At 43.0% G+C, this 25,636-nt stretch overlaps 1 protein-coding gene across 1 annotated transcript in view; it reads left to right on the top strand.

Moving 5' to 3' along the window:
- GLRA2 (glycine receptor alpha 2) overlaps window positions 1–25,636 on the top strand; it is a 267,688-nt gene that overhangs the window by 188,086 nt on the left and 53,966 nt on the right. Inside the window, exon 8 of the mRNA XM_073565226.1 lies at window positions 8,788–8,937. Within this exon, the coding sequence (XP_073421327.1) occupies window positions 8,788–8,937 (150 nt within the window). The remainder of the gene's footprint in view (window positions 1–8,787; window positions 8,938–25,636) is intronic.

The raw sequence follows: 25,636 nt of genomic DNA on the forward strand, positions 1-25,636 counted from the left end.
TTTCTTGGCCGACCACTGCATCTGCGGTCCTTAATGTTGCCCATTTCTTGCTTTTTTTACTGCTGAGAAATACGGGCAGATACATATCCATCATGCATGACCATCAGAGAGGTTTAAATAATGCTGCTTTGAAGACCACGGGTGGTTACACCAAATAAGCTGGAAACCATTGCTTTGATTAAAGATTAATATGGTTTACTTTTTTTTTTTGCTCATCCAATTTGCATTTTGGTAATTGATAAAAATAAACCATTAATATTAACATTCATATTTTGCAGAATTTTTTCCTGCCTAAAACTTTTTCACAGTACTGTATATGTATATTTTGAAAACCAAGCACGAGCACCCGGAGATCTTGCCCTTCCTTGGCAGTATATGTTGTTCTGAGACAATGAACATGTGCTTCATCAATCCTAAAATATAAAGGCTTATGTTTCTAGAATATTTTTTTTTTGTAAATTGCTACACAATATCTTCATTGAAATGTCATAGATTTTTTTATAGGCTTTCAATTGCCGGTCTGTAATCACAACGTTGCGTTTCTCCTTTTCGCGGCAACTTCCTCAATCATAAACTTTCTGTGTGATTTAAATAGATGCATGTCCCCATTGTTAATGAAGCTGTGGGAAACTTCTCACTAAGGAACATGCAGCATTTTAGCTCTTGTCAAAAAATCCCTGTAAAAAAATGTTCACCTGGAGTTTCATTGAAAATTTAAAAGGAGCATAAACTGGAAGCAAAGAGGATAAAAGACACGGATTTTAATATTCTAATTGTGGTTTATTCACACAGAAAGCTTTTGATTTTACATAATTTATACAGCACTCAGGTATTGTGTACAATGGGGGATAATAACTCTGCCTAAAGAAAAAAAATCAGCTTCTCGTAAGATCAGTGAACAGATGAGCCATAGTTTATGTTTAAGGTCACCCTAACATGTTTCCAATTGTCCACAGTAGTGCCGTGTTTAAAAGGGTTTTCCACCCCAGAGCAAACTTTCAACATGTGCAGCTTGCTAGATAATAACAGTGTGTAATCTATACGCTGTTAGGATTCAGCTCTGCTGGCTGGTGCAAGCGGTCATCTTGTGTGTCACAAGTATGCGATGTGCATTAGAAAGAAAGTGCATGTCCCTTCTTTGAAACAGTTTCTGATGAAATTGGCTCCAAACTAGGCACTGTCCAGTAAAAAGACTGCAAAAAATGCTTCAGGGAAAAAAAACATTTCATAACATCTTTTGAGAAGCTTCCCAAAACCTCTTCAGGAAAATAACACTCCAAAGACTCACCAAAGAATGAGAGATCCCACTTGAAAACTTGGGATTTTGCTTAAAAAAAACTCCATTTGTATATGCAGCCTTCTTTCCTCTTTCCACCTTTCCTCTATCTGGTATATCGAGAACAATAAAGGACATTACAATTACCCATGTATCACAACTCCGCTACCTCAGAGTGACCCTTGACTCTGCCCTATCCTTCAAACCACATATCCATGCCCTTACCATGTCCTGCTGTTCCAACTCAATTTTTTTCCAAAATCTGTCATCTACTCAACCCCAAATTAACTATGTTAGTACTTGCCCTCATCATCTCCCACCTCAATATCCTTTTCTGTGACCTCCTAAGACTCTTGCACCACCCAGTCAATACTTATGTCATGCCCGCTATGTCTGTTATGCCGCATGACCCCTGGAGCAGTGTGCACGCGCACCAAACTATCATGCCCACCATGTCTGTTATGCCGCATGACCCCTGGAGCAGTGTGCACGCGCACCGAACGGTCATGCCCGCCATGTCTGGTATGCCGCATGACTCCTGGAGCAGTGTGCACATGCACCTCGTGACTGTTGTGCTGCAAGATGCCTGGAGCAGTATGCACGCGCGCCTCATCTCATGGCTGCTTGCCATTGCCAGTGCGCATGTGTGCTTTATCTCATGGCTGCACGCCGTTGCTATGTGACCATCCGTCTCTGCTCTGCCTGCAGCAATCATCTCTGTGTTCCTGGAGACCCTGACCATGTGACCTTCTCTATGGTCCAGCACAGTCTGACCCAGCTATCCTCTCTATGATAGTGCAGGTGCTAATGCCCTATATCAGACCGCCCCTTCCTATGCTCGTGGCCTGAGTATCGTGTTGCTTCCCTGCATGGTTGCTTGGTCGCTCTTTGTATTCTGTGCCCCTGCACTCTGCCCTGTTGGGCGTCTCTGCACACGCTCTGTGCTTGTATTCTGCCTCTTGTCCCGTGCCATGTCTTGTGCTGTCTCTCGTGCCGTGTTTTGTCCTTGTTATGCTCCGACTTGTAGAACTTCCTCTATTCTCTGCCTTAGTCTGTTTTGCCTTGTATTGCTTAAGCTATTATTTGACTGGTAGTACTTCCTCTGTTCTCTGCCTTTGCCTGTTTTGCCATGTCTTGCCTTTGCTATCCTTAGCCTTGTAGTACTTCCTATGTTTCGTGTCTAGTCTCAAGGCTCAGCCTTGACCTGGCTCTGGGCTTTGGCCTACGCTCCGATGCTAGCTCTATGTCTCTGTACCTGGCTCTGGTCTGTAGCATACGCTCCGCTTCTCTTCTCTTGCACCCGGCTCTGTGCTACTACCTACGTTCCGCTCCTTGCTTTGTGTCTTGCCTAGCCTTGTTTCTTCGCGTGCCCTTTGCACGCGCCTGGCCTTCCTAGCCTCCTGTCTGTGCCTCAGCCGTGCCAATCCCGCCTGCTTGTGCCTCAGCCGTGCTCGTCGGCCAGTGACAGCTGTGTCACCTGTTATGCCTCAGCCGGGTTCGCCTCAGTGTTGCTCGTTATGCCTCAGCCTGACCAGCTAGCCAGTGCCCCAGCCGTGCTCTCTGTGCTTCCTTGCACTCACGCTGTCTCTGCACTGTGCTTTGCGTGCCCTCTTAGCACGCGCAGGCCATAGCCTGCTTCTTGGCATACTTCCCCGTGCTTCTCTAAAGTACTCGCAGGTCTTGCCATGTATCCTGTCGTGCCCTCTTCCATGTACAGGTCCTAGCCTGAACCCTGTCGTGCCCCCTTGCACGCACAGGCCCTAGCCTGAACCATGTATCCTGTCGTGCCCTCTTCCACGTACAGGTCCTAGCCTGAACCCTGTTGTGCCCCCTTGCATGCGCAGGCCCTTGCCTTAGCCTGAACCCTGGCATGCCCCTCTGCACATGCAGGACCTTAGCCTGAACCCTGGCGGCTCCTTTAGTGCGCCCAGGACCTTGGATCTTGAACCCTGGCATGTCCCTACACACGCACCATGTCTTGTACTTTGAACTCTGAACCCTGGCATGTCCCCTACACACGCACTGTGTCTTGTACTTTGAACCCTGGCGTGTCCCCTATACTCGCATCTTGCCTTGCACCTTGCCCTGGACCCTGGTGTGCCCCTAGCATGCACCCTGCCTGGAAATTTGCCTTGGACCTTGGCGTGTTCCCTAACACGCACCATGTCTGGAGATCTGTCATGCCTCCTTGCCTGAAACCTGGTTTGCCTGACGGATGCCTGGAACCTGCCGATCGCTGCCAGAGATCGTAAGCCTGACGACTGCGGCCTGATGTCCGGAGCTGATGTCCGCAGCCTGATGCCCTGATAATGTCGATCGTTGCCAGCTGTCCGGAGTCCAATGCTATTGAGCCCTTGCCTGTACCCAGGCGTGCCACCTGGCATATACCATGCCATGGACCTTGGCGTGCCCTCGCATGCACCTTGCTGTGTTTTCCCTGTTATCACGTCTTGCACCTGATCTAACCCTGAGTTTGCCTTAATGAAGATACCTTGAATTCACGTCTTGTCTTGTTTCCTGCACGTCCTTTGTCGTCAGACACTTGTACTTAGTGTCTACTTGAGCCGGCCGTCTGGTTCCAGCAGTTGTGGTGGCTCACCCCCTTGGTCGTGCCCCTGGCACTCCCTGTATAGGGGGTGGTTCCTCACAAGGTTAGCTCGCCCTAGGTGGGTGGGTGCCACGACCCAGAGGGTCCACTCTAAAGAAAATGACTCAGCGTAAGCTGACTCCTTCACAACTTAACTTTGCTGCCCAATTAATCCACCACTCTTCTCACTACTCCTCGGCCTTTTTCCTCTGCCAATCCCTTCACTGGCTTCTAATTTCCAACCAAATTTAGTTTAAGTAACAATGATTTACAAGGCCGTCCATAATCAGTCTTCTCCATACATCACCAAACTAATCTGATACCCTCCCACATGTAACCTCCAGTCCTCACAAGACTTCCTTCTCTCCTCTGCCCTTATATGTTCCCCACCCAACCGTCTCCTATATATTTCCTTACCATCCACCATCGTTTGCTATCCAGCATTTCCAAATATCTTCCACAATTGAAACTTTTATATGCAACCTGAAAACTCATCTCTTCAGCTAGAGCCTGCAATAACCCTCTGTCACCTCACTACCACCAGAGCAGCTGCTACCCCCCAAGCTAGCATGTAAGCCCCTGAGGGCAGGGTCCTCTCCTTCTTTCTGCTAGTCTGTCTCTGTTAGTTTGCTTGCTCTATTTCATATACAGTGGGGAAAAAAGGTATTTAGTCAGTCAGCAATAGTGCAAGTTCCACCACTTAAAAAGATGAGAGGCGTCTGTAATTTACATCATAGGTAGACCTCAACTATGGGAGACAAACTGAGAAAAAAATCCAGAAAATCACATTGTCTGTTTTTTTTTTTCATTTTATTTGCATATTATGGTGGAAAATAAGTATTTGGTCAGAAACAAAATTTCATCTCAATACTTTGTGATATATCCTTTGTTGGCAATGACAGATGTCAAACGTGTTCTGTAAGTCTTCACAAGGTTGGCACACACTGTGGGTGGTATGTTGGCCCATTCCTCCATGCAGATCTCCTCTAGAGCAGTGATGTTTTTGGCTTTTCGCTTGGCAACACGGACTTTCAACTCCCTCCAAAGGTTTTCTATAGGGTTGAGATCTGGAGACTGGCTAGGCCACTCCAGGACCTTGAAATGCTTCTTACGAAGCCACTCCTTCGTTGCCCTGGCGGTGTGCTTTGGATCATTGTCATGTTGAAAGACCCAGCCACGTTTCATCTTCAATGCCCTTGCTGATGGAAGGAGGTTTGCACTCAAAATCTCACGATACATGGCCCCATCCATTCTTTCATGTACCCGGATCAGTCGTCCTGGCCCCTTTGCAGAGAAACAGCCCCAAAGCATGATGTTTCCACCACCATGCTTTACAGTAGGTATGGTGTTTGATGGATGCAACTCAGTATTCTTTTTCCTCCAAACACGACAAGTTGTGTTTCTACCAAACAGTTCCAGTTTGGTTTCATCAGACCATAGGACATTCTCCCAAAACTCCTCTGGATCATCCAAATGCTCTCTAGCAAACTTCAGACGGGCCCGGACATGTACAGGCTTAAGCAGTGGGACACGTCTGGCACTGCAGGATCTGAGTCCATGGTGGCGTAGTGTGTTACTTATGGTAGGCCTTGTTACATTGGTCCCAGCTCTCTGCAGTTCATTCACTAGGTCCCCCCGCGTGGTTCTGGGATATTTGCTCACCGTTCTTGTGATCATTCTGACCCCACAGGGTGGGATTTTGCGTGGAGCACCAGATCGAGGGAGATTATCAGTGGTCTTGTATGTCTTCCATTTTCTAATTATTGCTCCCACAGTTGATTTCTTCACTCCAAGCTGGTTGGCTATTGCAGATTCAGTCTTCCCAGCCTGGTGCAGGGCTACAATTTTGTTTCTGGTGTCCTTTGACAGCTCTTTGGTCTTCACCATAGTGGAGTTTGGAGTCAGACTGTTTGAGGGTGTGCACAGGTGTTTTTTTATACTGATAACAAGTTTAAACAGGTGCCATTACTACAGGTAATGAGTGGAGGAAAGAGGAGACTCTTAAAGAAGAAGTTACAGGTCTGTGAGAGCCAGAAATCTTGATTGCTTGTTTCTGACCAAATACTTATTTTCCACCATAATATGCAAATAAAATGAAAAAAAAACAGACAATGTGATTTTCTGGATTTTTTTTTCTCAGTTTGTCTCCCATAGTTGAGGTCTACCTATGATGTAAATTACAGACGCCTCTCATCTTTTTAAGTGGTGGAACTTGCACTATTGCTGACTGACTAAATACTTTTTTTCCCCACTGTATGTATTTTGTAATAAAACCTCTCCACATGCACAATGCCAAGGAACTAATGGTGCTTTAAAATCAAATAATTATAAAAAAAAATAATAGCCTTACAGTATGTACGCTACATACTATTAGTGCTCGGCAAGCTGCATTGTTTGATTATAGTTTCCCTGGGGTGGAAAATTCCTTCAGAGCTCATGCTTTCCAAGGCATTAATGCCCCAATTTATACAAGAGGTAATCTATCAATGTGGTTGCATTATCTTTTGCTGACACAAACAACATTTTTCTGGAATGTGCCTGTAAAAGAAAAATTGCCTTCCTGTGGCATGCAGAGAAACTGAACAATCTCCTCCACTCTACAGTCTAGTGAACCTCAGAGTTCAGTATTGTAGGGACTGAATGGGATTCCTGTAACCCTTATACTCCTATTTTGAGAAATGTTTCTCAAGCATTAGCACCGATAACAAAAATAGGTTTTTTTTCACATAAACTAATCCACATATAATTGTATATTTCTAAATAAATTACTTAATACGATCCAAATACCACTACACAAGCAAAACATACATCATATAGTGACTTATGAGAATACTAGCATACACAGACAGAGAGACAATAGCATGATGTAATAACGAATAATAGTACCATTACAGTGGCATGTAAAAGTTTGGGCACCCCTGGTCAAAATCACTGTTATTGTGAACAGTTAAGCAAGTTGAAGATGAAATGATCTCTAAAAGGCCTAAAGTTAAAGATGACACATTTAAAAATTACAAAAAGGAAAATGGGCCAATGCACAAGTTTGGGCATGGTTAGTACCTTGTAGCACCCTCTTTTGCAAATATCACAGCTTGTAAACACTTTTTGTAGCCAGTCAAGAGTCTTTCAATTTGTGTTTGAGAGATTTTCTTCCATTCTTCCTTAGAAAGTTCTTCCAGTTCTGTGAGATTCCCGGGTCGTCTTGCATGAACTGCTATTTTGAGCTCTAGCCACAGATTTTCAATGATTGTCAAATCAGGGGACTGTGAGGGCCATTGTAAAACCTTCAGCTTGCGCCATTTGAGGTCATCTATTGTGGATTCTGACGTGTGTTTAGGACCATTATCCATTTGTAGAAGCCATTCTCCTCTTTTCAACTTCAGCTTTTTCCACAAATGGTGTTATGTTTGCATCAAGAATGTGTTGAAATTTCATTGAATCCATTCTTCTGTCTAAAAGGGAAATGTTCCCAGTGCCATTGGCTGCAACACAACTCCAAAGCATGATTGATCAACCTCCATGCTTTATGGTTGGCGAGATGTTCTTTTTCTGAAATTTTGTGCAATTTTACTCCACAAATACCTTTGATCATTGTGGCCAATGAGTTCTATTTTAACCTCATTGGTCCACAGGACGTGTTTCCAACATGCATAATGCTTGTTTAGATGTTCTTTTTCATACTTCTGATACTGAATTGTATGGTGAGGATGCACAAGAGATTTTCTTCTGATGACTCTTCCATTTCAGCCATATTTGTGCAGGTGTCTCTGAACAGTAGAACAATGTACTACAACTACAGAGTCTGCTAAATCTTTCTGAAGATTGGTTCTAATTTGCTTTTCTAGCAATCCTACAAGCAGCTCTCACTAAAATTTTCCTTGGCCTTCCAGACCTTATCTTGACCTCCACTGCTCCTGTTAACTACCATTTCCTAGTTACATTTCAAACTGAGGAAAGGGCATTTTGAAATTGCTTTGCCATCTTCTTATAGCCTTCTCCTTCTTTGTGGACCTCCACCATTTTCATTTTCAAAGTGCCAGACAGCTGCTTAGAAGAACCCATGGCTGCTGTTTCTTGGCACAAGGTTAGAGGAGGCTGGGTTTTTAAAAAACTTCACCTGGCCTTTTCTAATGATGATGGTGAACAAGCCATAACTCTAACAGGCTAATTAAGGTTTGAAACCTTTTTTCAAAGTTATCTGAATACACAAATCTCCAAGAAGTCCAAACTTTTGCATCGGCCCATTTTCTTTTTTTGTAGCGCCTAAATGTTTACATGTACATTAACAAATATTAAAGCATTTTTACACCATATAATAAATGATAACCTTAGTGTGGTTCAAGCAAACGACTAAAGAACCAAAGCACCATTCTAGCAGTATCACAACCCGGCCATGAGCAAGAATCCTTTGCAACGTACCCTCTCAAATTAGGTCACAAGTTGAAAAACACTGTTCTAGATAGCCAAAAATACTGAAATTAACCCCTTTCTTTTATCAAATGCAGAGATCTCAGAAAGACTGGACTCACACATCAAGCACATATCGCACTGCATGAACGGACCCAAACTCAACAGCCTTATAGACATAAATGAGGTTGCAGGGTTCAGGGCAGGAAATCCCCGGCTGGTCTGTGAATTGTCGTTCATACTCAGATTATGATCAAAGTGGAGTCACAAAAAACAAAAAAACACAGACAACAGCTAGAATTGACTCAATGATCAAAACTAGGCTTAATTGTTTTTTTAACTCTAGAGCTCCCACAACACTGCTTCAAAGATCGGTGACGTGAGGGTGCCATACAATGCCAGCTCACATAGGTTCTATTTTATATACTGTAGTGCCAAAATGAAAAACTATTGCATTTTATACCCCAGTAACATAAGGTTGACTCACATTTGTGAGTTTTGCTTTTGTCTCTGACAGGTATCATATGTGAAAGCGATTGACATCTGGATGGCTGTTTGCCTCTTGTTTGTGTTTGCTGCTTTACTAGAATATGCCGCTGTGAATTTTGTATCAAGACAACACAAGGAGTTTCTGAGACTTCGGAGGAGGCAGAAAAGACAAAGCAAAGTAAGGAAATTTCACTTTGGAAAACTGTATGTGTTTTCTGTATATTCTGTGAGCAATATTATGTCTGATTAGTTAGTTCAAGACTTCTTTTGCCAAACGCTGTGTGCCCAGAGTTACAGGCATCAAAGTCTGAGTGTAGTATGCAGGTATGGACATAAACTTCAAATTATAGTCAAACCCAGTCTCCATGTAGGATTATTAATAAGTTGAATAAAGGGTATATGCATTACAACAAGTTTTACCACCTCTCCACAGGCTAAGGATAAGTGTATGATCGCTGGAGACTCTGCTGCTGAGACATCTATTGATCTTGAGAAAGGCAAGTCCCAAGTTCCCTGTGAATGTGTGGCGTGGTAATGAGCATACATGACCATAGATAATGAATAGACCAGTGGTTGCACATGCTCACACTCCTGTTCCAGTCATACAGGGATCTTCTTGTGATCAGTGGGGGTCCTTGCACTCGGGTTCCCAGCAATCATATATTTTTCAGCTATCCGGTGACCTGATGGTGTATTAGAGATGAACAAAGAGATTCACACCACCCTTATTCTGCATCCAATTCGGTGCTGCATGGCTGCCGAACCAAGGCAATGAAGAAGTCTCCAACTAGCAGTCAAATTATGGCGTCTAGGGTGCCTCTTGTACTGCCCTGGTCCAGTTGTAACATAGTACCAAAGTGGATGCCGCACCAGAATAGTGCAAATCTTTATCCTCATATGCATAACATGCATGATTTTATAGGGTTATCCTCAAAATCACAATGTGGTCTTATAATAATGTACACATGTATTTGTTCATTTTGTTCATTTAACCTTTGTAAATGTTAATGTAGCATAGTGTCAGTGCCTTAACATAGTCACCAATTGCTGTCTGGCAAGATAGATGGCAAGATAATCAAGAAACGAGCATTTTTAACATTTCTTGTTTACGACTATCTTGCAGTATAAATGCCCCATCAGTTGCACTTAGAAGTACAAAATATATTTGATATAACTAGATGCAGTTAAACTCACCATAGCTGATTAAGGTTATGCTGAAGGTCTCATTGTTTGAAAGGGATAATGACTTTTTTATTAAAGCACCATTCCAACGCTGGAGTGGCGCTTTGAATCTAAGCACCTCGGTGATATACTCACCCTTTGGCGTTTTCATTGTTTTTTTCTATGCCGCTCCAGTCCTCCTGTGGCCTGACTGCAGTTTCTGACTGGCTGGAAGTCAGAAGCTACGTTACAAGAGCGCCAAGCAAGTCTATGATAACCATAGTGAGGCCAGAAGAAGGCTCTCATAGACTTGTATTATAAATTGACTTCCGTGCCCCTCCATGAAACACAGAAGCTGAGGAGCAGGTCACTTTTCACCAGAGACTGACGGGAGTGGGATTGAAAATGGATGGAAATGCCGGAAAGTGAGTATGAGACAAGGGGCAGGGGAGTTACATTTAAAGCACCACTCCAGCGGTGAAATAAAAAAAAACATCGGAGTGGTGCTTTAAAGGGGTTGTCCAAAACTTTAGGTCAGTTATGGCAGTTGAAGGCAGTTTATAAAGTAGAGGATAACGCTAAGGTAGCCATGCACATTAGATGACCGCTGTATAAACAAAAATATTGGGACACCTACAAATTACATCAACAGAAGCTTTTGTGACCTCTCATTCAAAATTCAAAAGCTTTAATATGAAGCTGGACCCCTAACAGCTTCCACTGTTCTTCTGGGTAGGTTTTTTTTTTACAAGTGGTCTCCACCTTGTAGCCGACTTACAGTGGTTCCTAAAGCCTTTAAAAAATACCAGTCACAGTTGATATTTAGAAGGGAAGAAATTACATTTGTGTGGCCCAATACTTTTGTGCATATAATGTATCTCAGATGATTCAATCATTTTTTGGCATGACTTTCCAACCATGTAATGTTTATGACATGTCTGACTGTTTGTCCTATATCAGGGAGAGATTCATGAAGTTCAGCATTTTCAATTGTTTTGTTCTCAGAAAAGATAAGCTACTGCCAAAGGTGTCTGGTAACCTCACCCCATTTAGAATACATGCATGCTCGGCTGAACTGACAGTGCATGTATATAGGGAGTTTGTGTCATGGGTGTGTCAGATGTGACAGACAGTCATCTTGGATCTGGCTGTAGAAGGTCATTGCGATTAGCTCTACAAGCACCTGCTTTGTTATGGAATGATATCATTCTCCATCTAGGACCCAACAGTTACCTCCACCTTCTGCTGCTAATTAACACATCCTTGCTGAGGGTTTAAATACCTTCAGTCTCTTCAGCAAGGTGTTGGTGTTAGTTCAATTTCCCTCTGTCTGGTTGGAAGTACTAGCAGTCTGCTAGTGTCTTCTTCTTGGAGTATTCTTGGAGGCTGGAGTGATACCTCAGTGGTCTCCTCAAGCTAAGTGTATCCTTCATTTGTCCACCCTCTCTGTCTTTAGTTGTAGTGAGGTCTGACTAGCGTCTCGCCCATCCCCTCCCTTTCCAGGGCCTATCGCTAGGGTCAGGTTCCTGGTTGGCGATAGGTGTGGAACCTATTTAGGGATGTCAGGTGAGACAGCATGTTGCTAGTTCTGCCTACAGTTCTCCACTCCCCCCTTCCCTAGTGTTTGGGCTTCCTCTCCACATTGTTGTGTACCTTGCTACTCCCCCACCCACCCAGCATGACAGTTTGTTGGTATTAGGTGTCAGTTGACTGAGCCTATAGATATTACAAGAGTATGACCACCTTAATTTAGATTAATAAGGTTATGCAAGGCCTGCAAAAATTCAAGTGATAACTGCTCTTCTATTCATATTAGCTAGGAGGCAGAGAAAAGCGCAATAGGGTTTTATCCGATTTAAAGTTAAAAGGGTTAAAAAGGCTATGCTAACTGATTAGGTTGTTATCACACAACACTGAAAGAGCATAGAAGCCAACTGCTGTAGATCCACGCAGAAAAGGATAGCTGTGGAAGATGGACTTTGACAAAAAAGAGTGATTTCAAGATACTTTGGAGATTTGTATGCTATATGTGTCCACATATTACATCCTGTTTTTGCGTATTGATGTAAACAAACATGGATATCACTTTTCTCGGTACATGAGGGGAGCACTTTCTCATCCGACCATTGACAACACCTGCAGGGAGTATGTATGTTTTTCTAATGTGTATTTGGGTTTTGGGGTTTCTTACCATATTCAAAAAAAATGTACTAATAGGTTGTGACTTTCGAAGAGCTAGTTAACCTTTCTAAGTAATTGTTTTTCATTTTTTTTTCCATTTGGCTACAAAAGCCTTAAGTTTCTCAGGTTTCATCCCTTAAACATTAGCTAACCTTTTTTTTTTATTATTATTTTTTTTAAAAAAAGTGGTTTTCCGTTTTCAGAAAATGTTTCTCCACAACTGCAGTTTGTTAAAACATAACAAACCGCACTGTGCTCCCCATCCTCGGGTCCACCAGCGAGTGTCCACTGCTGCTCATAATGTCTAGCGTAGGCTTTGGTGGTGAGATCATGTCGGCGGCCAATCAATGAGCTCAGCGGTTCTGCCCCTGTAGATAGAACGCTCCCTACAGAGCATCTGAGCTCACTAATTGGCTGCCACGCGGTCAATGTAGCATCAGTGCTGCAGCCAATGCCAGACTCCAAAAGCCGTGGCCAAGACTCGCCATTGGACTCGAGGGGCGGTGAGGTCTGGGCAGGTTGTTATGTCTTAACAAACTGCAGCCAAGGGAAGAATTTGTCTGAAAGGAAGCAACCCTTTTAATCATTGCTCAGTCTTTGTAATGTTATGAGTCTATGTAATAAACTCGATTACCTTATTTTGCTTCATTATGTCTTGAACACTGTGCTGAAAATGATGCCTGTCTGCCTCGCTCATTCTTTCCTAGCAGCTTATTTTAACTGCAGATCTAGAAGATATCCATACTCCAAGAGTCACTTTCTCTGCTCTCCTCCCCTATGCTCCGATACTGTTCCTTGAGTGAATATAGAGGAGGCATCAGATCTTAGGAAAGAGTCACATAGCCGTATAAATTGGAGAGGAATCGCAACGTAATGCTTGGACTGGCTGGCGGCTCTCCTGACCTGAGCGTGACATCTGCATACAAACACATGCTGTCACACACTCGGGTCGGGAGAGCCGCCAGCCAGTCCTAGCATTGTGTTGCGATCTTTGTCCGAGGTACACAAGCGACTGACTCTTCCCTTACAGATCTTAGCTAGACCAGTGGTTGAAATCAACTACTAAGACAGAAAGAACGAGGCAGACAAACCATCATTTTCAACAAGGCGTTTAAGGCGGAAGGATGCAAAATGAGTTAAAGGAGTTTATTCCAAAACTATATAAAGGCTGATCAACAGCAGAATTAACAAAGTGGAAATTGAGTCGTCTCTGGAACGATTTACAGCGCAGTAGTCTCAGTAGTAATATCTCATATATTAGTTTCTTACTCTCAGTAAAAGTAAAAAAAAATAGATTGGAGGCAAAGTGATCTATAAATGGAATTTGTGCTTCTTGGACTCCGCAATCTTCTACCTCTTCCTAGGAAATCCCAGCGCATGCTCTGAGTGCTAAATATGCCCTTGTGCTATAAACCAGCTCTTTAGAATAGACGGTAATTTCTGACAGCGCCGGTGCCGCATGATATATTTCATTGTGCTTTTCTTCATTTTCAGCAGATAAATAACATGTTTTTAGTAGCCTTGTCAACTTATTGTCTCATAATTCTACATTATGTTAATTGCATGAAAGATTGTATCCTCCTGCAGTCAAGGGTTCACACAAACAAATGCGCTCACCAACGGTGGAGTTGTGAGCGTCAGGACAAAAGGCAGTGATTAAATGGATGAATGTGCGCACGTAGATTAAACAATGATCTTCCCCAACATAAGCAGCCGCGCTGGAATGGGAAGATGTTGCTATGGAGATTGCTAAAAAGTATCAAGTCAACACTCACAAACTAACCAAGCAGATAGAAATGGTGCACGATATGAATATTAATAACACACTTACTAAAAATGTCTCATGCACATGGCTGCATTTTATCTGTGTATAACCTCTGTGATAAAGAACCTCATAGACGTGTATGGAACCGGACTAAACCTATATGCTCCTGAAATTTCATATAATCTGTGTCACGTGGAGCTGTCCTGTGTGACACGGCTCGCAGGCCGGTAGCTAAAACAACAGGACGCGGCATGTGATACTGTCCTGTGTGACACGGCTCGCAGGCCGGTAACTAAAACAACAAGACAAGGGGTAGGGAAAACAGTTACAACGGTGGGCCCTGCGATAGGGAAAAGGGACGTGGAGACCTCCGCAACTCCCCTGAGTCAGTGTCCCTAGCGCTCCTAATGTTCCCTATGCCGGTTCTGCAACCGGGCGCAGATCACGAACCTGTCGCCTTAGCACACCCTACACCTATCCCTTGCTAAGGAGCTGGATGGTGCAGGCACTGGCCCCACCGCTGTACTAATACACACTAAGGAGAAAACACAAACGGGGAAACACAACTTAGCTTTACTCTGTTGCACTTGCTCCTGGCAACAGAGTCCACCCCCAGCATGCAGCTCTCCTCCAGAATCGCTGCCACCAAGCTCTGTCAGAGCTAAGGAAATCCCCTATGACTCCTTTCACACCAGGCTCTGTCAGAGCTGCTCTCCAGCTCCTTCCTCTACCAAGGATGGTTGAAATGAACAATTTCACCAACACTGATTGCAACACCTGTGACTCTTTTATAGCAGAGCCAGCAATCACACCTGCATTATAATCATGTGCACTAAACTAAAGAAACTAGAGTGCAATGACGCTCACCACCACCGGGGGGAAAACGTAGAAAAAACGACACACAGTGCAATAATCCTAATGGCCACCGGGATCAAAAACACCTTAAGCACAGCTTAGGAAAAAAAAAGGTTATCTGTGCTTTATATCAGTCATGATCCAGCATGGATCATGACAATCTGATCCCATATTGTGTATGTATGATTCACTAGATACATTGTTTCAAGGAAAGAATATTATTCTAATGTTGAGTCACATTTCACAGATATTCTAGAACTCCCTTCTAACCCATTTGTGAGAAGACCATATCAAAGGGAATCTGTCAGCATTTCTTTTTTATGTATTATTGCCACAGCGTGATGTGGGGACAGTGACCCTGATTCCAGCGATGTATCACTTACTTTTCTGGGTGCAATAGTTTGAATCACAGCTTTCTCTGCTGAAGATCTAGTAGAGCTCTGGGGATTAATACACTTGGAATTACCCCATTTATTAGTATGGAGCCATGGAGATTTCTTATGCTTTAAATTCCATGCATTGCTGTACTGTGCACCTGAAATCGAACGCCTACACAATACTCTTCAACATGCCAGTGCATCCAGCCAAAACCACTGTAGCCCAAACAAAGAACTTGAAACTGACAAAAGTAATAATAACTAAAAAATCTATGAAAATAAACTAATGAAAGTCAGACATTGCTTTTCAACCATGCTTTCACTCAGTGCTCAGTCACTAGTGGTTCTCAGCCTGGATGGCCGCATCTTGGCACCATCCAGGTTGAAAACTATTACCCCCCCAGACATGGATTACGGCGTGGAACAGAATGATGGACAGGTATGGTATATTAAAGGCGTCTGAGGCATTCTTTCAATTAAAGGACTTTTTTCTGGGTGTCTGTGTTTTCTTACAATGTGACCATGGGATTAGTAATGAATAGGTGTCTTATTGATGCCTCTCCATTACTAACCTTGGGGCTTGATGTCACCTGACAATGCAAAGGTGATATCAATCCCCCCAACTATCACCCTACTTGCCAAAGCAACAGGGCAAGTGGAAAGAATCGGGCAAAGCGCCAGAATTGGCACCTTTAATAGAGGTGTCTTTTCTGGGCAGCTGTGGGCTGCTATTTTTAGGCTGGGGGGGCAATATCCATGTCCCCTTGCCAGCCTGAGAATACCAGAACCCAGATGTGAGCTTGGCAAGGTTGGATGTCAAAAATGAGGGCAACCCTTATGTCGTTTTTTAAATTATTTAAATAAAAAATCAGCGTGGGGACCCCTCTAAACTTGATGATTAGCCTTGCTGACAGCTGAGGCCCTCCAGCTGTGAGTTTGGCCTGGCTGGTTAGCAAAAATACAGGGGAACCCACACCACTTTTTTTTAATTACTTATTTACAGCGCAAGAGTGGCTGATGAATATTCCCATCCGCCGCTCCTGCTCTCACTGTAATTAGCGGCAGCAGGTGTCGGATGACGGGATCAGTAGTCCCATCAGCTGACACCAGTGACTGGAGGTAAACTTTATACCACCGATCACAGCTGAGAGCTCATGCTGTCTTTTGACAGCGTGGGAACCGTGGCTCTCTGAACGGCGGGGATGATTTCACCGCTGATCAGAAACGGTGTTTGCCGCGCTGTCATGCACATGACAGCATGGCAAACACTGGATGTCCGGGACCCCCATTCAAGTGAATGGGGTCCGGGTTCGGGTCCGGGTGCTGTTCTGGTTCTGGTACTTTTTGTAACTGTTCGGCCGGACCTGAACATCCAGGTGTCTGCCCATCTCTAATCATAACTTGCTTTACTGAATCTATAAATATGACTTTACCTAACTTTATAGTTTTTCTTTTAAAATATTGCCATACATACCTCTCTTTAGGATCTGTTCACATCTCCTTCGGCATTTCACTTCAAGATGCCGAGTCCGTCACATTTGAAAACAAAAATAAGTTTAGTATACATTGCTATTTTTTTCTGATAAAATGATGAATACAATGATGGAAGCTGATGGACTCAATTAGAAATCAATAATTTATGTTGGCTACCATTGGCACCCGTTAGGGTAGGTTTACACGTTCAGTATTTGCTGCCGATTGGACACTGCGTACAGACGCAGCATCCAGAAGTTACAGCATAGTGGATGGGATTTTATGAAATCCCATCTCCACTATGCGTTCAAAGACGAAGGTGGCAAACCTGCGTAACCAGACATGCGGCGAGTCTTTCTAGACCGCAGCAAGTCTATTTATCTTGTGGAGATGCTCAGTCATACAGATGACCGCATTTGAGCCAGTAACTGTGACCGGCAGTAAAAATGTTACCACCATTCACAGGCGTCGGCTGATGAGAGTACTACTCTCATTATCCTTCGCCTGGTCTCGCTGATAGCGGCTAGAGCAGGCGTACGATGATGAAAGTATTCATCAGCCAATGCCTGTGCAATAAATAAATACATTTTTTAAAAAATGGTGTGAGATCCCCTCTGTTTTTCACAACAAGCACAGGCAAAACCAATCGCTGCGGGCTGCAACCCTCTCCTGTCAGTGTTATCTTGGCTGGTTATCAAAACTAGAGTGGTTCCCATGCCTTTTTTTAAATTATCTAAAAATACATAATTTTAAAAAATGGCATAGGTTACCCTCCTTTTTTGACAACCAGCCAAGCTAATGCAGACAGCTGGGGGCTGGTATTCTCAGACTGGTAAGGGGCCAGGGATATTGCTCCTTACACCGGCTCTCAGCTGCCCCAGAAAAGGTGCATCTATTCGATGTGCCAATTCTGGTGCTTAGCCCGGTTCTTCCCAATTGCCCTGGTGCGCTGGCAAGTAGGGTAATATTTGTGGGGTTGATGTCAGCTGTTTTATGGCCACAGACACCAAGCCCACAGATTAGTAATGGGGAGCCATCTCTCTTACTCCCCTATTACTTACTTCAGTGAGGTTGTAAAAAAGACACAGCAAGAATAAAATCCTTTATTTGAAAAGCTCACATGTTGTTATCTGTATGACAGTGTGGGAACCACAGCACTCTGACAGACGGTAACTTGAAAGGTTATTACCGATCACAGCCTGTGTTTCTCATGCTGTTACCCAGATGTTCTGGCCCCCCATTCGTTTGAATGGGGTCTGGGTTTGGGTTCGAATTCGGGTACCGTTCTGGTACCCGAACCAAACTTTTTTAAAACGTTCGGCCGAACCCACTGAATCCGAACAACCACAGGTTTGCCCATCACTAGACATTGTTGCTTTGCTTTCCCAAATTTGGGACTGTTAGCTGGAGCACCATTGGATTTTTTTTGCTTGTGACAAACTTTGAAGCACAGCATACAGTCCCCCACTCATTTTTAATAATTGTGTCAAGCCAGCTCACTTTGCTAGTTGATACCCTGAGAATAGTGCATGAGGCCCAAAAGCTGAAGAGTGGTTATAAAAATCTCAACTGAGACACTCATTCTACGCACTCAATGGGACTGATTTACTCATGTACAGTACATGCGCCAGATTCCTAACTAAATTTGAGCCAAAAAACAATTTTTCACACCTGGTATGTATGTTAGGCTCCCCTGGTAAGGTGTATCCTCTAAGCATCAGGTCCAGGTGGGCACACAGACCCCAGGTGTTGTTGCAGCAAGAAGGAAGGCATGTGGAGGCGAGGACTTGGCACACTCAGGAATCTTAGAAGCAGCAGAATGGGAGAAGGGAAATTCAGCCAAAATGGAAGTAAGTTAGGTCACAATATTCAGAGATGGTAGAGCACACCAAATCGAAGTGTAGAGACTCTATCCCAAGACATACAGTAGATGTATGTCTTAATGGGCCTTAAGTAGATCTAGGGTAATATCGATCCACGTCAGGCAACTTGCACAATTTAGTTTAACTTAGTGAACCAAAGTAGACTATCCATTATATGATGTAAACTTAGGCTAGATAGACTAAAGATGAGCCAAATTTATCAAGCACCTTGTGCTACTTTGTTAAATTTGGTGTATTTTATGACTATCTAGTCTTAAGTTAGCAATGTCTGATAGTTAGACAGTTTTACTAAACTGGTCCCATTGTCTTTGAACCCACTCTGGGTAGCTCAAGGTAATCTACAAAATATATTATATTCCAATCTGATACTGTTCAACAGCTTAAATTATCTGATGATAATATATATATATATATATATATGTATGTTATTTAACAATCCTTTCAAAGACACATTTCCATGCAAATGACATCATAGCTATTGAACATGCTTGCTGTTATTTCTGATTTTGTTGCATTTCTGTGAACTGTACGATTTCTTCATGCTTGCCTCATGTGTTATTTGCGATTGCTATTATTGCTTGTGTATAGTTTTTTTTGCCTTTTTGGTTTAATCATTTTGTTGTTCTTCCATTCTTGCTGCCTCTATCTGTTACGATAATCTGTGGATAGACTGTCCTTGTTGGGAATGAGAGTGTGGAGTCGGTACGGAGCATGAATGGATTGCGGAGTACAGATTCCTCAGCATACGGAACTTTGAATCAAATCTACAACCCAAGCTTAAGGGTAAAAAAAAACAGACAGGAGTGTTTTTCAGACAAAGAGTAAATATATAATAGGGAATGGAGAATAACATTCACTTTAAACCATTTTGAAGCAATTGTGTCAGCTCTGTGAGGATGTGAAAGATGCGCTCCATGACCCTTCAGTGCAAAGAAGCTTTTATGAGTAGAGTCTGAATAAAGAGGGGAAAAATTTGTGAACTTGTTTTTTACTCTTGTCTGTTGTGGTTTTCTTAGGGTATTTTTTCCAGACATGATGGAGTAGGTGCTTACTGAATTACTAACATCTGCTTCAGACTTTACTCCTGTCTTGGAAAGAAAAGCCTTTCTAAAATGATAATACTGTAACTTTTGACCTATGTCAAAACTGTTAAGTTACGTTTCTGTGAATTACAGCATCCATTTGATAAGTTAAAAATATGTTTTCTGAAGCTGCATGCAGGGCTCTTTACCTTGAAATATTAAATAACTGGTGTTAGTCACATAAATGGGGTTTAGCGCACTTGAAGCCAATGAAAATTTCAAGTGAGCTCCAAACACTCGCTTAGAGGAGCATTAACACCAAAATCACACTTTTCAGAATAATAAGACCTAAATACGGCACTATTCACCGGCAGACCAGCTTGTAAAAAGCAAAATGTGGTTTCCTCATTCAGATTTTTTGTTTAATCTAAATAGATCCACTGTCCTGCATTAAAAAGGTTTTCCATGACCAAAAATATTTTAATTAATATGCACACGTAGTCAAAATTGTTGGTACCCCTCGTTTAATGACAGAAAAACCCACAATGGTCACAGAAATAGCTTGAATCTGACAAAAGAAATAATAAATAAAAAAATCTATGAAAATGAACAAATGAAAGTCAGACATTGCTTTTCATCCATGCTTCCACAGAATTTAAAAAAAATAAATAAAATACAAGCAATAGGCCTGGATACTTTTATCATGCTCTGAGGTCTGAAAAGACCCCAGATCATAATAAGTGACATTGCTGCAAATGGAATAACCCTGGAAAATCCGCTCATCTCTAGGAGATAATAAAAGAATATCCAAGACTGAGAATAGTCCCAAATTTATTGTTTTTAACCAGAAGAGTAGATGAATAAACAAACAAACAAGGAATAGAAAAGGTTAAAAAGAAAGGTAGTGTAAAGGAGAGTGGTAATGCGCGTACAAGTTAGCGTCTGTTTAACTCCATTCTGACCTTAGATGTATCCATATGTCCTGGTTGGGCAGGATTTGGGTCGCCCTCCCAGGGTCGTGGGGTACTCGGTACCAGGCCGGTATCAGCGGGATGTGTCACAGCAGCAGTGACCCAGACCGTGGCCCTGGGCTCCCAAGTAATGGGGAAAAATGAGAATGGTGGAATGTAGTTAGATGAATAGTTTGTGACGCCACCTGTGGTGTTCGGCAAGTGAAATGTTAGGCCGACGCTGCTTGCAGATCCTCTGGGGCTGGTGACGGGTTGCAGCCAAGATGGTGAAGCTCCCCACAGGTGGAGCTGTAGCCCCAGGGCAGTGTAGATGTAGGGGAAGAGGAGAGGCGCAGGCGGTGTTGAAGCTGGTACCCAGATGTAGCAGTGTTGGGTGTGTTGGCTCAAGAATCAGTGGAGGACACCAGGGCTTGTAGTTCCAAAGCTTTACTCACAGTCTGTAATACACACAGGTGCCAGCCTCCGTGCCATGTCCTCCGGGTCAGGGACTCAGCCAACCTCCAGGCAAGATGGAATGCTCCCTTCCAACGCTCCGCCAACATGTGCCTTTCTGAACGTTTCCTCTTATAGCGCCTTTTAGTGTGAAGATCTCCTAGTACTGAGTTACACTGGAGTTCCTCCTATCAGATGTTCCCAAGAACTCTACTTGTACGGCAGACAGCTGTAGCCTGCTTTGGGGACTCCTTACTCCTAAGTCCCGGCTCTCTATCCATGTTGCTGTTGCGCCCCCCAAGTCTTCGATGGGAGTAGTGCATTTACAGCCCACTACTCCACCGGTGTCTGCTGCAGAACCATTGGTGTCCATACAACCTCGGGGACTGGGCCCCGGCCTTGCGCTTAGAATTTCTAGGCAGGGTTCTTCCTCTAACCCACGTCCTCTGTGTTCCCCTTTTCTCCTACGTTCCATACTTGTCTTTCTTTCCTATGGAAGCTCAGGCTTAAGCTCAATGTCTTTCTCCTTCTGTCCTTTCCCGTGCCAGCAGACCCGGGTCACTCAGGCCTGCTGCAGCACTCCTTCCTCTATCCATCTCTCAGGGATCTTCTTCCCTCACTCCTCTGAGTGACTCTCTCCTCTGACTGACCTGTAATCCTGAACCTTCCAACTCTTTTATGTATTCTCAACTCCACCCACCTCCCAGCACGTTTCGTGTTCAAAGCAGGGAGCCACCAAAGGTGCTCTGCTACACTCTAAGCAAGGATCCGCAATGTGTCTTTGCTGAACTACCCTGTTGTGTGGGGTGCGAGTGTTGGAGCGTGGTCAGGAGTTCCCACCTTACCTGGATGGTGGGGCACCACACCTCAGGAAGAGGTGCAGTAGCTCTGTGGCGACTGAGCCTCAGCGGCGCCACAGATACATCCTGGCGATTTTGCGTGAACACGTGCTGTGTGTGCACTCATCACAGGTTGTTCAACTTAGATGACGGCTGACAACCGGTTCTCACTGCCAGGAGCGTTGCTTGCACCAGCAGTTAGTAATGGAGGGACATCTATAAGACACCTCGCCAATACTAACCCCATAGTGAAGTTAGCAATAAAAAACAGAGAATAAAATATTTTATATTAACCCCTTCACTACCAAGGGTGGTTTGCATGTTAACTCCCGGGCCAATTTTTACAATTCCGACCACTGTACCCTTTATGAGGTAATAACTCAGAAATGCTTCCATGGATCCCGGTGATTCTGACATTGTTTTCTCGTGACATATTGTACTTCATGTTAGTGGTAAAATTTAATTCAAATAACTTGCGTTTATTTGTGAAAAAAACGGAAATTTGGCAAAATTTTTAAAATTTTGCAATTTTCCAACTTTTAATTTTTATCCCCTTAAATCACAGAGATACGGCACACAAAAAACTTAATAAATAAAATTTCCCACATGTTTACCTTATATCAGCACAATTTTGGAACCAACATTTTTTTTTGTTAGGAAGGTATAAGGGTTAAAAGTTGACCAGCGATTTCTCATTTTTGCAACATCATTTTATTTTTACGGACCACATCACATTTGAAGCCACTTTGAGGGGTCTATATGATAGAAAATACCCAAAAGTGACTCCATTCTAAAAACTGCACCCCTTAAGGTGCTCAAAATCACATTCAAGAAGATTATTAACCCTTCAGGCGCGTTACAGGAATTTTTTTGAATATTTAAAAAAAAAAATGAACATTTAACTTTTTTTCACAAAAAAAATACTTTAGGTTCAATTTTTTTTTATTTTACCAAGGGTAACAGGAGAAATTGGACTGCAAAAGTTATTGTGCAGTTTGTCCTGAGTATGCTGTTACCTGATATGTGGGGGGAACCACTGTTTCGGCGCATGGCAGAGCTCAGAAGGGAAGGAGCGCCGTTTGACTTTTTCAATGCAAAATTGGCTGGAATTCAGATCGGACACCATGTCACGCTTGGAGAGCCCCTGATGTACCTAAACAGTGGAAACCCCCCACAAGTGACCCCATTTTGGAAACTAGACCCCCCCAAGGAACTTATCTAGATGTGTGGTGAGAACTTTGAACCCACAAGGGCTTCACAGAAGTTTATAACGTACATCGGTACAATTAAAAAATCTTATTTTTTCCACAAAAATGATCTTTTCACCCCCAATTTTTATTTTCCCAAGGGTAACAGGACACTAAAAGTTAATGTACAATTTGTCCTGAGTATGCTGATACCCCATATGTGGGTGTAAATGACTATTTGGGCGCATGACAGAGCTCAGAAGGGAATCAGCGCCATTTGACTTTTTTGGCTGGAATTGAGATCGGACACCATGTCGCGATTGGAAAACCCCTGATGTACCAAAACAGTGAAACCCCCCCACAAATGACACCATTTTGGAAACTAGACCCCCCAAGGAACTTATCTAGATGTGTGGTGAGCACTTTGAACCCCCCAGTGCTTCACAGAAGTTTATAATGCCCGGGCATGAAAATAAAAAAATCGTATTTTTTCCACAAACATGATCTTTTAGTCACCAATTTTTTTATTTTCCCAAGGGTAACAGGAGAAATTGGACCGCAAAAGTTGTTGTCCAATTTGTCCTGAGTACGCTGATACCCCATATGTGGGATAAAACTACTGTATGGGCACACGTCGGGGCTCGGAAGGGAAGTAGTGATGTTTTGGAATGCAGACTTTGATGGAATGGTCTGCGGGTGTCATGTTGCCTTTGGAGAGCCCCTAATGTACCTAAACAGTGGAAACCCCCACAAATGACCCCATTTTGGAAACTAGACCCTCTAAGGAACTTATCTAGATGTGTGGTGAGCACTTTGAATCCCCAAGGGCTTCACAGAAGTTTATAATGCCCGGGCATGAAAATTAAAAAATCGTATTTTTTCCACAAACATGATCATTTAGTCCCCAATTTTTTTATTTTCCCAAGGGTAACAGGAGAAATTGCACCCCAAAAGTTGTTGTCCAATTTGTCCTGAATACGCTGATACCTCATATGTGGGAGAAAACTACTGTATGGGCACACGTCGGGGCTCAGGAGGGAAGTAGTGACGTTTTGGAATGCAGACTTTGATGGATTGGTCTGCGGGTGTCATGTGCGTTTGGAGAGCCCCTGATGTACCTAAACTATTGAAACTCCCCACAAGTGACCCCATTTTAGAAACTAGACCCCCCCACGGAACTTATCTATATGTGTGGTGAGCATTTTGAACCCCCAAGTGCTTCACAGAAGTTTATAACGCCCGAGCGTGAAAATAAAAAAATCATTTTTTTCCACAAAAATGATATTTTTGCCCCCAATTTTTTATTTTCCTAAGGGTAACATGAGAAATTGGACCCCAAAAGTTGTTTTGCAATTTGTCCTGAGTAGGCTGATACCCCATATGTAGGGGTAAACCACTGTTTGGGCGCATGGAAGAGCTTGGAAAGGAAGGAGCACCATTTGACTTTTTCAACGCATAATTGGCTGGAATTGAGATCAGACACCATGTTGCATTTGGAGAGCACCTGATGTGCCCAAACAGTGGAAACCCCCCAATTATAACTCCAACCCTAACCCCAACACACCCCTAATCTCAGCCCTAACCCTAGCGGGAAAATGGAAATAAATACATTTTCTTTTAATTTTATTATTTTTCCCTAACTAAGGGGGTGATAACGGGGGGTTTGATTTACTATTTATGGCGGTTTTTATGTTTGGCTGCTGTCACACGCTAAAAGACGCTTTTTATTGTAATAATAGTTTTTGCATCACCACATATTGAGAGCTATAATTTTTTCATATTTTGACCCACCGAATCAAGTGAGGTCTTATTTTTTGCGGGCCGAGTCGACATTTTTATTGGTATCATTTTTGGGCACATGACATCTTTTGATCGCTTTTTATTCCGATTTTTGGAACGCAGAATCAACAAAAAACAGTGTTTCATGAATTTCTTTTCGGGGGTGCGTTTACACCGTTCCGCATGTGGTAAAATTGATGAAGCAGTTTTATTCTTTGGGTCAGTACGGTTACAGCGATACCTCATTTATGTCTTTTTTTATGTTTTGTCGGTTTTATGCAATGAAAACAATTTTATATAAAAAATAATTATTTTTGCATCGCTTTATTCTAGCTATAACTTTTTTATTTTTTTGCTGATGATGCTGTATGGCAGCTCGTTTTTTGTGGGACAAGATGACGTCTTCAGCGGTACCATGGATATTTATATGCGTCTTTTTGATCGCGCGTTATTGCACTTTTTGTTTGGCCGTATGATAATAAATCATTATTTTTTGCTTCGTTTTTATTTTTATTTTTTAAGGGGTTCGCTAAAGGGGTTAACTAATGGGACAGTTTTATAGGGCGGGTCGTTACGGATGTGGCAATACCAAATATGTGTACTTTTATTGTTTTTGTTTTTTTATTTCCAAAAAATGAATTTATTTGGGAATATTTTTTTTTTTAATTTATTTAGCGATTTTTTTTTTTTTAAATTATTTTTACATTTTTTTTTTAACTTTATTACATTGTCCCAGGGGGGACATAACTGTCATGTGACAGATCACTGATCTGTCACATCACAGATCACTGTGACAGATCAGCGATCTGGCACAGGCATAGACGCAGACTTCCTCATGCCTGCGCTTTGCAGGCACTGAGGAAGTCAGCTCCCTGCAGGCCCCCAAGGGTCCCCGTCGCCATCTTGGATCCGGGGACCTGCAGGGATGGAGCCCCCCGCAGCAGCGCTGCAC

The sequence above is a fragment of the Dendrobates tinctorius genome, unplaced genomic scaffold, assembly GCF_039654945.1.
Source record: "Dendrobates tinctorius isolate UK_male_01 unplaced genomic scaffold, ASM3965494v1 ptg000016l, whole genome shotgun sequence".
NCBI lineage: Eukaryota > Metazoa > Chordata > Amphibia > Anura > Dendrobatidae > Dendrobates > Dendrobates tinctorius.